General features: G+C 41.9%; 1 protein-coding gene across 1 annotated transcript; it reads right to left on the bottom strand.

The window, feature by feature from the left end:
- Positions 1–2,926: 2,926 nt before the first annotated feature.
- LOC137644257 (uncharacterized) lies at positions 2,927–4,475 on the bottom strand. The gene is made up of 4 exons (XM_068377252.1): positions 4,095–4,475; positions 3,835–3,955; positions 3,597–3,727; positions 2,927–3,445 (listed from the first exon to the last, which is right to left on the bottom strand). Exons 1-4 carry the CDS (start codon positions 4,473–4,475, stop codon positions 2,927–2,929), a joined length of 1,152 nt encoding a protein of 383 aa, XP_068233353.1.
- Positions 4,476–14,867: the final 10,392 nt, after the last annotated feature.

Here is a 14,867-nt window from a genome sequence, read left to right as displayed (position 1 = left end):
AACTAGACAAGCCAAAGATGAGAGGTGACCGAGGAGACGTAACCACGATTGGGCTGGAAGCTCTTCTTGTCTGAGAAAAGGGCTTGCGACCTTCCTCAGCCTTGTTATCCTGTCGTCTGATGGGAAGGCTTTGTAGAAATTGGTGTCTATAATCATGCCTATGTATACCAGTCATTGAGTGGGAAGCAGAGAGAACTTCTCGAGACTTACCATGATTCCCAGACCCTGGCAAAGTCTCAGAAGTTTATCTCGGTGTCGAAGAAGGGATAACTCCGACTCTACTAGGATCAGCCAGTCGTCCAGATAATGGAGGAGACGGATGCCGATCCTGTGTGCCCACGACGATATTAGGGTGAACACTCTGGTGAAAACCTGTGGTGCTGTGGAGAGACCGAAACACAGCCACAGCACCTTGAACTGGTACTCCTTGTTGTCTAGGCTGAATCTTAAGTACTTCCTTGAAGACGGATGGATTAGGATCTGGAAGTACAGGGCCTTCAGATCCAGTGTGCACATGAAATCTTGAGATCTCACTGCAAGTCTGACCATGTCTGCGGTCTCCATGCTGAACGGAGTTTGTTTGACAAACTTGTTCAGAGCTGTGAGGTCGATGACTGGTCTCCAGCCTCCAGATGCCTTCTTTACAAGAAAGAGTCGACTGAAGAAGCCTGGGGACCCGTCGAGGACTTCTTGGAGAGCGCCCTTCTTCAACATGGTCTGGACTTCTGCCCGAAGGGCTTGTCCCCTTACTGATCCCATGGCAAGGGAGCTAAATGACACTGGATTCGTCGTCAGGGGAGGTAGTGATGCTGGGAACGGGACGCGATATCCCTGACTGATTACGGAAATTGTCCAGGAATCGGCCCTGAGTTGCTGCCACCTGTCTGCGCAACTTTGAAGGCATCCCCCCACTGGTGGACATGCAGGGGGATGACCAATCCTAGCGTTTGCGGCCTCGGCTGCTCCCTCTAGGATTCTTTCCTCCCCTGGAGGGCTTCTTGCCTTTCCTGTCAAGGACAGGAAAGGGCTTAGACACCACTGTCTTTGCTGCCGTTTTCGGTTTCGTGGTCTTAGTAGGACGGGGTTGCTGGGGTGCTGGAGGTTTATAGGTCTTGGATGTCAAAGCCCTATGTAGGAGGGAGTCTTGGTGGGACTTCCTCCACCTCTCAGTGGCATGCCCCACGTCCTTAGGCTCAAACAGGTTCGTTCCCATCATGGAAGAATGTCTGAGCCTGGTGATCTCGGTGCTAGGGACCTTTTGATGGAACCTCTCAGACACCACATCCAGACGTTTCAAGAGGGTGTTTGTCCACAAGTTCTAGACTTGGTGGGCCAGAAACTCGATCGTGCAAGTACCTGAGAGTAAAAAGTTCTCCCTAGCTTTCCTGGTACGTTCTTTGGATAAATCCTTCAAACGTATCTGGATACCTGTCTCTAACCAGATATCCAGCCACGAAGTGGCCTGCATGGCACACTTCGCAACCTTCTCCTGATTAAGGATCTTAGTCGCCGTGAATGAGACCTTCCGGTTGGACAGTCTCTCAAGAGGGACTCCCCTGGTAAGCTCTTCCAATGAATGGTGACGGGGAAGAGCTAAACAAGACTCCTCTAAGTTCTCGAAGTACCTCCTCTGCTGTACACGAGGAGGTGGGAGAAGCTTGTTGCCGGCACTAGATCAGCTGGAGGAGGCTAGCTCGGAGAGCTGGACTGCGATCTTGTCCCTGACACTCTTAACCCCTTGAGACCAGGGCAAAGCTGCACTGGCCTTAGAAGGTCTTTGAGTCCCAAACACTTGGTCCAAGCCCGTGTCTTTGCCCTCTCGAGGAGGAATCTCTGGGTCAGCAAACCCATTGAGAGTCCTCATAAGGGTCAGAACCTGCCAAAACACATGTTCTGACTCCTGCAGCTATCCTCCTGAAGGAATAGCAGCAAAGTCTCCTATCCCCAAAGGCTCTTCTTGGGGAGACTCGCGGATGTTCTCCAAATGACTGGCTGGCTCCAGTCTAAGTCTAGACGAGGACTTTCGTACTGTCTTGGAGTCCTTTGACTCCCTCCTGGGAGGGATGCAGAACTCCAACAATGACGGAAGTAGGCTCTTCTCCGCCCCTTTCCCAAGAAGACTTTCCAGCGCGAGGTGGGGTTTCCCTCATTTGTGCGATGGGAGAACGCCTCACCTCACGGGACTCCCCTGAGGACGGGAAATCCTTGTCCGAAGGGGAGGGAGAAAAAGTCTGGGTGGGAGGGGCGAGGACCTGCCTCGAAGGCTTACGAGGAGACAGCTTATTCCTCGGAGAAGTCACCGCGTCCAAAACTCCCCTTTTTCTCTTCAGGGGAGTAGACGCCACCAAGGATTTGTGGCCCAGTTCAGAGAGAACAGGCTTAAAAGCCTGCATGACCGCTCTGATCAGTGCCCCAAACCAAGGCTGCTGGCTGACGGCTGCGCTGTCAGACACTCCCTCTGGAGAGACAGGGATCGACCGATCCCTGGGTGGAGTTTCTAAAGGGGGATTCGCCTGAAAAGAAAAAGAAGACAAAGAAGAAATGTCCCTGAACCATTCTGGAACCTTCCCCCTTACTGGCGAGCGCGCTGTTCTGTGCTTGCAGGGGAGGGGAATGTGGTGATGGTGACCTTGCCGCACGTTGTCCTGGAGCCTCGCGCGTGGGAGGATATTGATGATCGCTCTGGGGAGTGCGCTGGCGCTCGCGCAATGGGGAATACCTTGGGTTGAACAAGGGAGACTGTTGGCGCGCGCGAGGGCGATTGCGAGGCTGCGCGCGAGGGTGATTGCGAGGGTGCGTGCAGGCGCTCAGGTGCGCGGGCGAGCGATAGCGCGTAGAAGCGTGCGCAGGAGACATCAGAGGGTGCGCTGGAAGCAAATTCCGCGCCTTTGCGATCGAGTGGGAATGTTCGCGCGGGTGTGCAGGATCAGGATGAAGAGCTCGTGTGGGTGAGACATCTCCTGCGCCCGGCTGGACCCTGCGTATGTTGGGGCGCTTCTTGTGGGCGCTCATCAGGCTGGCGCTGCATCACTGCTGTGGGAGATGGGCGTGGGCGCGCAGGGTGTGCGCGCGCATCTTCGTGGGCGCGTGTAGGTGACAGGGAGTGATTGCGCGCTGGCGGGGGATGGCGCGCAGGTGAAGGCAGATGGCGCGTTGTTGAGCACTGGCGAGTAGGGGAAGTCTTAAACTTCCCTACTGCACCCAGATCCGAAGATCGCGGGTGCGCAGGAGATCGTTGGAGCAGAGAGCGCTGGGACGCAGGAGAACATTGGCGCGCATGGCGTGCAGTGGTGGGCTGGCGATCAGGTGAGCTCTGGCGCGCAGGTGAACGCTGGCGCGCTTTAACAGGAACATCAGCAACAGGTGCGCGCATGTGAGCGCTGACGCGCTTTATCAGGAACTTTGGCAGCAGGTGTGCACTGGCGCGCAGGTAAGTACTGGCGCGCTATATCAGCAATAGCAGGAAAGCGCTGACGCGCTATCTCCGAAACCTCAATGAGGTTAGGAGAACGTTGGCACGCATGCTTGTCATGGCGCGTAAGGGACGTGTGCGCTAATTTGCGCGTACGCCCTTGTTGCTCTGAAGGGAACATTGCCTGTTTTATATGAACAGGTTTAGTTGGCGCCCACAGCGTATCAGTAGCCATGAACGGCGACGGCAGGTCAGCAGGTCTGACGGGTGGAAGGTCGGCGGGCCCTTTGTCTACCGAAGGGGATCGCGAACGATCTGAGAGAGGTCCAGGGTTGTAGCAGGAACAGTCAGAGATCAATGACAAGGCTCCTCTGCGGCGAACTGCAACAATGATGTTGAACCGAAGAGGCTCCTCCTCACACCCTTATGAGGTGAAGAAAGGCCTCTCAGGAGAAGAGGAAGGCGAGCCTTACGACGAATGCGCCCCCTGGGGGGCCTTTGGGTCATCAAGCTGACCATCAGCAGTCCTCCGAAGAGGAGTCTCTGTGAGTGAACTCCCGCAAGGGGGAGAATCACCGGCAGGAGAGACTGTTGGACTTAGTTCCTCCCTCGAAGGTTGAGCAGAGGGAGAAACTAAGCCTTCAGCTACAGCAGGTTGAGAAGTTGCAGAGGTAGGAGATACCGCATCGGATATCTCTGCCACCACAACGTCGACGATAGACAGAGGATCAACCTCAGCCAAAGTCAGCGATTGCTTGACAGCGGCACCCAACCGGATGATGTCAAACAAGGCTTCCTTGGAGGGCGAACCTTCGAACCCCAAGGAAGACCAAAGCTGGAATAAATCAGTTACATTGACATTAACATTCAAATCCTCCCCTGGGGGAAGAGGTGGAGCTGCCTTGCTAGGGGAGGCAACGCCATCTCTAGAACCCCGAGATCGGGAAACAGAACCATGGTCTACGCTACCCCTCGATGGTCTCTCGGAAGAAACCGATTGAGTGGGAGCATCGGAGGAGGTTTGGGCATTGGAAGAAGAGTCATTGGGATTTTCTCCTATCATAGAAATCTTTGAAGGAGAAATATCCCGCCTGGACTTCTTCTTCCGTCGCCAAGAAAACCTCTCCCACTGGGAGGTAGACCACTCCCTCCACTCACCACACTTATTACTGCTGTCACACCGTTGGCCCCTACAGTAAGGACAAAGGGTGTGAGGATCCGTCTCGACCGCCGACATAAATGTACCACAAGGGCGGTCGGGTAATCCAGGACATTTGTGCATTTTCGCAGAAGCCAACTTCGCACACAAACCTGTAGGAGAAAAAGCAGAAAGACATTAATGGCTGTCAGAGAGGCGAGGGTAAGAGCAGACACGTCCGACTACCACCCGAGCCAAGAGCAAAGTGAGCTCAAGCGCAGGTGTATGTGTGTGGGGGGGGGGGTGGGGGGGGGGGGGGGGGGGGTAGCAAGCTACCCTCCCTAGCGGGGTGGGGGGCGGGGTAGTAAATCCTCGCTAAAATTCTAATGGCTTGTCATTTCAGCTACGCCGAAAATAATAACCCCTATTAAATAGTGTGGTTTGTATGCCAGTTACGGAACAAACTAATATTCTGCTTTGACAAAAATAATGATGTTTTCTCAAGATCTCTGAATTTAGGTGAAAAATTAATGAAATGATTCATAAATCTCTGCTGCAGTTGACCATTTAAGAATGAAAATCATGTATTGACATATATTCTTTAAAATTAACCTTGCCTTATCTATAAAATACAACAAAAACATATCGTGAAACAATTATGTTGGATATTTCCTAACCTTAATTAGGAAGCAAATTTGCAGTTTTTTTTGGTCGGTATCGATAAAGAATTTTGGTATACTAGCATATGTTTTTGCGGTTTCTAGGTAAAATTGCTGTTGATAGGCCGGGTAATCATCCAGAAATAGTTACTAGGTAAAACACAGCTCTAAATACTGGGCTTTCCATGCCTAAATACTGGACTTTTCATGCCTACATACTGGACTTTTTATGCCTAAATACTGGGCTTTTCATAGCTAAATACTGGGCTTTTCATGCCTAGGTACTGTACTTTTCATGTCTAAATACTGGGCTTTTCATGCATAAATACTGATCTTTTCATGTGTAAATTCTGGGTTTTCCATGACTAAATACTGAGCTTTTCATCCCAGAAGTCTTAAAAAAAACATTTCTTGACATTCTTTCACTGTGATTGATAGAATGCTCAGCATGATTAATAATTTTGTAAAGTACTATCTTATCAAAGGCAAAATAGTGTAATAACTCCGATCTCGTAGACCGTACGAAGAGGAATGGAAATTTCACTTTTGTCCAGACTCTTACTCAGTCCTACGGTCAAAATCTTAGTAAGAAGAACGTTGCGAGTCAAAGGCGAGATGAATGCAACTGAGTCTTGGCCCGTCACATTGGTGACCCTGGAATGACCCGAACGGCTGAGACCCAGTTGCATGCATCTCGCCTTTGACTCGCAACCTACCCTTGGCAAGTCACAACGTAGCCAAAGAGCAGTGATGTAAGCTATACAAAGTAATTTAAAAGATTCTATGGCTGGAAATTAGGTTTTCTTACTCAATTGCTGTATACTAGGTTTGTTAAAAAAAAATGAAATATCGACACCGAACTTTAATGTTTAATGAACATCTGGCAAGGGATTTATTTCCTAAAGGAATATACCATTCCGTAATAACTATAAGAAAAATTAAAGTATAAGTTTTGAAAAAACTATGAAATGATATATAGAAATATATGCTGCCTACTTTAAGTAAAGCTAGGGCTAAATTAACCATTCAGTTATTTAAGGACAAAACTGTCAGATGTTGAAAAACTCGATAAAAGTCTAGATATTTTGATTGTTCATTAGTTCTCTTGTAGTATATTTATTTCCTTTGTTCACTGGGCTATTTGTCCTAGTTGGAGATGTTGAGCTCATAGCATCCTGCTTTTCCAAATAGGGTTGTAGCTTAGAAAATAAGAGCGATGATGATAGTGATGATGACATCAATAGCATACATATCCTCAATAAAGTGCTTTGATATGCATTAATTGACGTAATAGAAATATGCATGAAACTATGTCGAAATTTTAACTAGTGAAATAACCACTACGTAGAAAACCCTTTCAATCGTGCGGTTCATGAGCAAATAAGTAGACACTAACCGGATTGCTAGGCCTGTCATGAGCCATTTCAGAGTTGTTGATTAGTGCCATCCATAAGCCTATAGCTCCTAAAAGGTTACAGGTATTCCAACAACAACCCCGAGCAGTCTTATGGTAGGTTTAAGCTACTGCACCACTGCAATGGTACACATGTCCTTGCCCTATTGACTGTTGGCCTTAGAGGTGCAGCGAAAAAAAAGTATACCACAAAGAAATGGGAATGTAGCGACAAAACACTGAAGGAAGCACAAGAAAAACAGCTTGTCAACGAAACTTACATCAGTAAATTTACTCATATAGCAACTAAAGTTATGTTTTGGATGAAGGATAATTCATGATAAGGCAACACAAGCCTTAGAGTTCTATTCCAATTACCAAAGACTTAATTACCACTAAATATCCTTAGTACTCACCGCGTCAGTCCAAGCAAGAATACTGCGATGACGGTAAATGCAAAATCACTTGGTTGCATCCATATTGATGTGGAATGCCTGGGATTCGCGATGTGTAAAATGCATAGTTTCACAGTATTATGTATTTGGGAAACCAATGAGTATTACTTGGCATTATTGGGAACTCACTGTCGTAGTTCGGACAATCACAAATTCTTGTTCCGAATCAGACTCTTCTGTCATAACTCGACTATTAAAATGATAATAAAAAAAGCAAACAACCAAACAACCTTTAAAAGACTCAGAAAGGAATTTTTACAGTACACGTAATTTAAATAAACAAGTCATCTCTGAAAATTGTAGGATCTTCTCTCTATTAACATTACAGAAAAACACAAACTTCGGTATGGTGACTAGCTCCAGCACAGCATGGTGAGCTGCCGGTTTTATTAAGTAACAAGTACACGTCTATCGTTTACATGAAATTTTGAACAATAGCTTAATGAAGCAAAAACCTATACATTATATATAAACTGTACATACTTGTTTCGCAGCCGACCAGGAAATACCGGATTTATTTCCGGAAACTTAGTGTCTTTTTGTCAATTAATGCGGTACGAAACGATCTTGTGTAGGACCTCACTAGTATGACAATGGAAACATTGTGCGAGAACAAAAAAACACATTGAAAATTTGACGTATACAGCTCAAGGTACGGGTTAAAACTGCCCTATTTTCTCACATTACATCCGAACTAAAGTATCCCACCCCTATACCACAAACTGTAAAAACTTCATGAACAAGAAGACAAACATTCTCGTTACACTATCGTGCATAACAAACTGCATGGTCAAAATGAGAAAAAAAAGGCATAAGTAAAAATCTATTTCTAATACGAATTCACATTTAGCATAAAACCATACCTGAATAAGCAGTCTGCAATGATGGTACAGTTGGCTTCCTTAATTCCGGTACATTTCAAGGTAGGCTAAAGTGACACATGAAAGCTGTAAATTGTAGCAGGTAACTCCTTATTTAGCAAAAATTGAACAGTTGGCAACGTTGCCTTTTGAACACAGTCGTTGAGCTGGTAGACACGTGATCAAAAGTATTTTTATTGGTTTTACAAAATGCCGGTAAGAAAATAATAATAAATTCCACATCACAGTTTGTAAAATTAACAAGAATGCCATTATCACGAGTTTATAAGGAAAATGACTTTGTTTTACAGGCATCATTGTTGGGAGGTCTCTGTTTTGCTAAACACTGCTTTACCTGCTACACGTACAGCTTCTCTCTGAAGTGTACCGGAATTAATGAAGCCAACTGTAAATTCCATTGTCAAAAAGGGTCTCGTCTATTTTCAAGATACCAGAACTACCGATAGAATCCCGATCGTACAGCCAATTTAATGTAACTTCTGAATAGAAATTACACCAATCAAAACTCCTGTTGGACGACAACTTCAAGCTCTCGGGCATAATGTTGTGATTCTAGACCTTTTGAAGGAAGTAGAACAGATACTTTTCTCCACAGTGAATTCATACATCTTATACTTTTCTCAATTATCCCAGTAATTATAGTTACACGTTTCAACAAAAATTGAACTCCATTTTATTCTTATTAATGGATGATTCCTCCTTATACAACTAATTTTGAATAAATCGTATCATTAAGGAATATTACTCCGAATAAATCTTTGTTCTCGGAACCTGATTTATTTTTTAAAGCTAGAATTTTGTATCCCAGGTAAATGTGTATAAAACCCCCAAAGGATTCTTAATAGATTTTACCTTGAGTTTACAGCGATTTTTCTCACATAATAATTTGCAAAGGCATTCTTTTGGACTATCAAGTCACGAAGAATATAAAAAGTTTAGCCAATAACGTATGAAAGGTAAAATTCCAGGCTTATGTTATGTGAAAACAAAATTCTCATTTATGATGTTCCTTTACATTTATCATTTATTTTGCTGTATGCAGTTTCAGCCATTGACTCGTGGCTTTCATCGTGGCATAACGAGAGAAAATGCTAGAGAAATTGCAGAGAGAGAGAGAGAGAGAGAGAGAGAGAGAGAGAGAGAGAGAGAAAGCCACCATTGCAAAATTATGCATATTAGAGAGAGAGAGAGAGAGAGAGAGAGAGAGAGAGAGAGAGGAACAATGCTCCATTAACATATGTAGTAAGAAAATCATGAAAACTGCTTCGATGATTTAGAATGAATTTCGAAAGCAATGTTTTAAAAAGTCCTTTTACGTAAATTCAGATAAAAAAAAGAAAAGAAATGGAAACCAGCCTTCTAGATGCAGGAAGTAATTTGAGTATCTTATCTGCATTCAACCTGTATCATTTACTTCCTATTTCAAATACTGATCCAAAGGAAATCGCCGAAATTGTAATTCACATTTAGATTAATTTGATACTATGGGACAGTTTCTCCCAAAAGCTGACATAAGAGCCCATGTTTTGCATTTTAGTTAATTTTCAGTTTTCTGGCCTTGCCACTCTCTCTCTCTCTCTCTCTCTCTCTCTCTCTCTCTCTCTCTTGTTCTCATAAATGGAATTTAATATCAAATTCAACATTAGCATACATATATCCACCGGAAAATCTTTGGATGATAATCATTTCTGACTTGCAAACTAACAACATTCGTTTATTTCATATTACTTTTAGGTCTGAAATATATGAGAATATAAGAATTCTGTCAAATTATAGTCTTTAGTCATGAAGTAAGCGATAAACCTCGAAATCATTCCTACAACAAAACCTCCCAATGGAAAAGAAATTTTCTTTCAGATTTCTCTTTGATCATAAAAAGGTCGAGTTATTAGTTTTTTTTTATCGGCGTATCAATAGCTTACAGTATGCAGTACTAGACTACCAATTTCTTTACTAGGTGGATGACAATGAAGAACATGCGTTTTTTTTTTTCGTTTTTTTTTTTTTTTTTTTTTTTTTGGGGTAAAGCTATCACCTCTTCGATAAAGAGAAGTCAAGACATCAATGGATTTTTGGTTTTTATACCACATTAGTTTGAGAAATTTATTATATTAGATGTAGATTTTCCATGTATATAACAAAGAGGTGTCACATATAGTGAAGCAGTTTATATATATATATATATATATATGTATATATATATATATATATATATACATATATGCGTGTGTGTGTGTGTGTTTATATATATATATATATATATATATGTGTGTGTGTGTGTGTGTGTGTGTGTAAATATCACCCACGAATGGCATTTAATACCGAATTCTATCTTGTGAATATATATCCACTTGGAATTCATTTTATGGTAACAGCTTCTGGCCGGGTGGTGATTCGAACCCCCACCTGTTCGGCTGAAAACCATGCCTGCAGAGGCTCTACCGACTGAGCTATCAAGAGAGATAAAAGTTTATGACAAGTCCCCGTACATATTCCTGTCGAATTCAGGAATCTGTTCATACACTTGAAATAAACCCATCTCCACCATGATAGCTGAATCGTGAGTTTGCAACACGTGGTTATTTTAAATGAACATATATCACAAGCACAAGTGATTTCAATCAATGTAAATATCACCCACGAATGGCATTTAATACTTTTATCTCTCTTGATAGCTCAGTCGGTAGAGCCTCAGCAGGCATGGTTTCCAGCTGAACAGGTGGGGGTTCGAATCACCACCCGGCCAGAAGCAGTTACCATAAAATTAATTCCAAGTGGATATATATTCCCAAGATAGAATTAGGTATTAAATGCCATTCGTGGGTGATATTTACATTGATTGAAATCACGTGTGCCTGTGATATATATATATATATATATATATATACACAGAACACTGTTAAGCAGCTCTTCTACGAAAAGGACACTCCAAAATCAAACCTTTGTTTTCTAATCTTGGATAATGCCATAGCCTCAGTACCATGGTCCTTCCACTGTCTTGGGTTAAAGTTCTCTTGCTTCAGGGTACAATTGAGCACACTATTCTATCTTATTTCTCTTCCTCTTGTTTTGTTAAAGTTTTCATAGTTTATATAGGAGATATTTATTTTAATGTTGTTGCTCTTCTTAAGATATTTAATTTTTCTTTGTTTCCTTTCCTCACTGAGATATTTTCCCTGTTGGAGACCCTGGGCTTATAGCATTCTACTTTTCCAAATAGGGTTGTAGCTTAACAAGTAATGATAATGATAATGATTTATATATATATATATTTATATATATATATATATATATATGCGTGTATACATACATATATATATATATATATATATGATGTGAATCAACCTTATATTATACCGAAATAGAAATAAAATTCTACCTCACATTAGGAGCAAAACCTTATCTCTTCAGAGGAAAGGTAAGGTCACTTCTATCTCCCGTTGGATTATTAAGAATTTAAAATTTTTAGAATTTCATAAAACCAACGGATATTCTTGTGATATTCTTTGTCCTAATGTCGATATAAATTCAAGCACTTACATGAAAATAACTCTCCTTAGAAAACATAAAATCCTACTACAATTCCTAAAGTTCAGATCAACGTGATTAATTATTTTGACCTGGGTAAAAAATCAACTATTCTCACCTTCTAGAAAAAAAAAAAAAAAAGTCCACGTTGCAGATTTAGTGGATTTTTTCTTAATGTACCACTTGTTTTTCTGGTTTGATGTAAACCTATATATAACAGAGAAAAGGTATGGAATCAATAGGTTTAAGTATATCTCAAATCTCGACATGATTCAAGTCCAGTAATTAATTCTCACTTTTCAGTCAGTTGAGCCGGCAGCGAATCCGGCCAGTCACGCATGGTTCTTGATACGGATAGTGTCATCTTTTGAGAGCTATACCTTAATTTTTCTAAACGACGGTCTAATGCAAATTGCATATTAGCTATTTCCTTTCTTATTCCCCTATTGAAAGGTATATCAATTTACCTATTTAACTATACAGTACATTCAAGTTCAAAAGGTTCAATAAATGCATGTTGCAGATGATAAAGTGAATGCAACATAAACTCGTCTAATTGAATCAAAACTAAATCAAAAGTAAATCGGCGAACCCTTCAATATATCTTTAAAACATGACTGCAATAATCATCTACACTTTATTATTGCTAATGGATTCTAAGTTCATCCAAGCAAGAATTGAAGACAAGACTTATGTTAAAATGACATCTATGTTGATACAACAGACTGTCATCCACACATCAACACCAGGTGAGTTTATGGCAAAAAATTATTCCGGAGATTCATCCTACCTGCGATACTGTGGTCTTGTACTGTCTTGGGGTACTTGCTTGAGAGTACACTCGGGCACACTATTCTATTTTTTTTCTCTTCCTCTTGTTTTTTGAAGTTTATATATATATATATATATATATATATTTATGTACATATATACTGTATATATGAATATATATATATATATATATATAGTATATATATATATATATATACTGTATATATATATATATATATATTCATATATATATATATATATATATATTATATAATGTATTTATGGAAAACTGTTGACCTTAGATGAGATTGTCAATAGATAATATATATATATATATATATATACATATATATATATATATATATATATGAATATATATAAAACGGATTTTGAGGGAAGCGAAAAATCTATTTTTGGGTGAGGTAGCCATGTCGTCCTGATGGAAGTTCCTAATTGGTAGCTTTCTAGGGTATATTTGACAACAGTGATAGTCCCAGAGAATTTTACCTTTAGGTATCCAGAATTCTAACTCCTGGAGCGAATATCCCTAAATAATCCCACAGGGATATAGCATAATATCAGAGGACGTATTCTTGACACGTCACATAGCTATCTTCGCCCCGAACAGTATTAACACTTCAAGGGGGAATAGTGACAAGAATCTAAAACGAGAATGAAAAGAGAGCCGCTCATAAGGCATCTCTCCTATTCCGTTTCCAGTGTGTTTCTGATGAAGGCGGTGGCGCCCTCTTTATTCCTTGTAGCGAAATACGAGGTGGTACAGATACTGTATTATAGGGAAGGGTCAATAAGCACTTTTACAATAAAAGGAAGCGCGGGTCCATCAGGACGACATGGCTACCTCACCCAAAAATAGATTTTTCGCTTCGCTCAAAATCTGTTTTTTGGGCTCAGGCCATGTCGTCCTGATGGAAGTTTACCAGAGCATTACTGTATCTGTGGATTCCCAATCAGTGCCATACACTCAAGACAGTATTTTCCTGGTCCGTCTAGACCTAGAGACCTATTATGTTACTGTCATACATCATTTCATCTAAGCATGAACTATGTTAGTGCTTCCTGCCCCCTACAGGGATGAGTCATACTAGACTCTGGAAAAGTCTCGAGGAGTACATAATAACCTATGGATGACAAAATGACAAGCTTGTATAGTCGTCTCGCCCTATACACTATAAAGCAAAGTTTGTCTAAGAGTCGCCTAAGTCAGAATGAATTTGTGACACCTTCCCCAAGGTGACCACTGTTAATAACTATTGGATAAAGGTCATATCCGCAAAGGAACAAATTTGCATCTCTGCCACTCTCCCGTTAGGGTACCACCTCAACCTTTCCTAAAGAAGGGTTAAGGAGAGTGGACTTTGCTTAAATCAGGGAACAATCTTAAAAGACATACCATGATAAAAATATCCATATTTTAATCTTAATGCTCAGTACATATCTAATAAAAATGAGTGTGGGCGAATAAAACGCAGGGTTCACTATGAACTAGTTTATTACAATTTAATAAACATGCATATCAGATCTACCTTTATAAATTTTTTTTTTTAAAAAAGTGGATGATATCTATTAAAGAACAAAGAAAACAGTCAACAGAAAATAACGTTTCATCTACCCTGAAACAGACTTGCCACTTTTATTGAATAAGTAATAATGCTACAGTCTGCATACTGTTTAATTACACTAGCGTAAGGAACGCTTGGCACAAGTGTCCGTATTATGCTATAGTTCACCAACGTCAATGGAACAGTTCGTAAGGACACTTTCATGGCCTATCGCTCAGTGTGTAGTACACACAGTGACTACACACCCACCCTCTTAATTAATCGTCCTAAATTAATTACACTGCTCCTCGCAGAGTTAAAACAGAAGGTTAAAGGATTCTACCTGCTGCTACCACAGATTACTTGAGTTGCTCCACTTGCTTTGCATAGTGCATAAAGAACACCTTGGATGACCACCAGCTGGTGAACGAACAAAGATGTTCAAGGTCCATGTAAATAAGGAAATTTTATGGAAGAAGCAACTCCTCTCGGATCATGACTAGCGGGTGTACTGTCAGGACCCGATTCGCGAATAACACAGGTGAGTTTCGTCCTTAGTAATAAAAAACCTTGAGCCCGAGGTCTCTCATCTAAACACCTGTCCTCCCATAAAGTCGGAAGTTCTATAAAGATAGACCTTTAGGCACCCCACTGGACATAGAGATACATCTTCCTTCAGAGGGTAGATTCTCAAGGGACCTCACCTGATGGTGGGTAGCATGTTCTTGGAAAGAAACTAGGGAGAGAAAATCATGAGATGTAGGTTTATGGTTTTCTGTAATGAAGCGAAGACAGTCGACATCTGTGCTCGCTGAGACAGGGAGGGATTTGGTAGCGGAACAAATTTTAGGCGTAGTTCCAATTCCAGAGGAAACCACACGCTATTTGGCCACTTGTGGGCCACTATTGCCGCCTTCCCTTTGAAGGATCTTAGCTTGTCAAGGACCTTCAAAAGGAGGTTGTGCGGAGGGAACAGATAAATACTGGACCATCTGTTCCAGTCTAGGGACATAGCGTCCACTGCCTCCGCTAGCGGATCCTCGTATGGGGACACATAACGATTCATTT

Source organism: Palaemon carinicauda, chromosome 7 (genome assembly GCF_036898095.1).
Source record: "Palaemon carinicauda isolate YSFRI2023 chromosome 7, ASM3689809v2, whole genome shotgun sequence".
NCBI classification, from domain to species: domain Eukaryota; kingdom Metazoa; phylum Arthropoda; class Malacostraca; order Decapoda; family Palaemonidae; genus Palaemon; species Palaemon carinicauda.
This window is presented reverse-complemented; position numbering and strand designations above follow the sequence as displayed.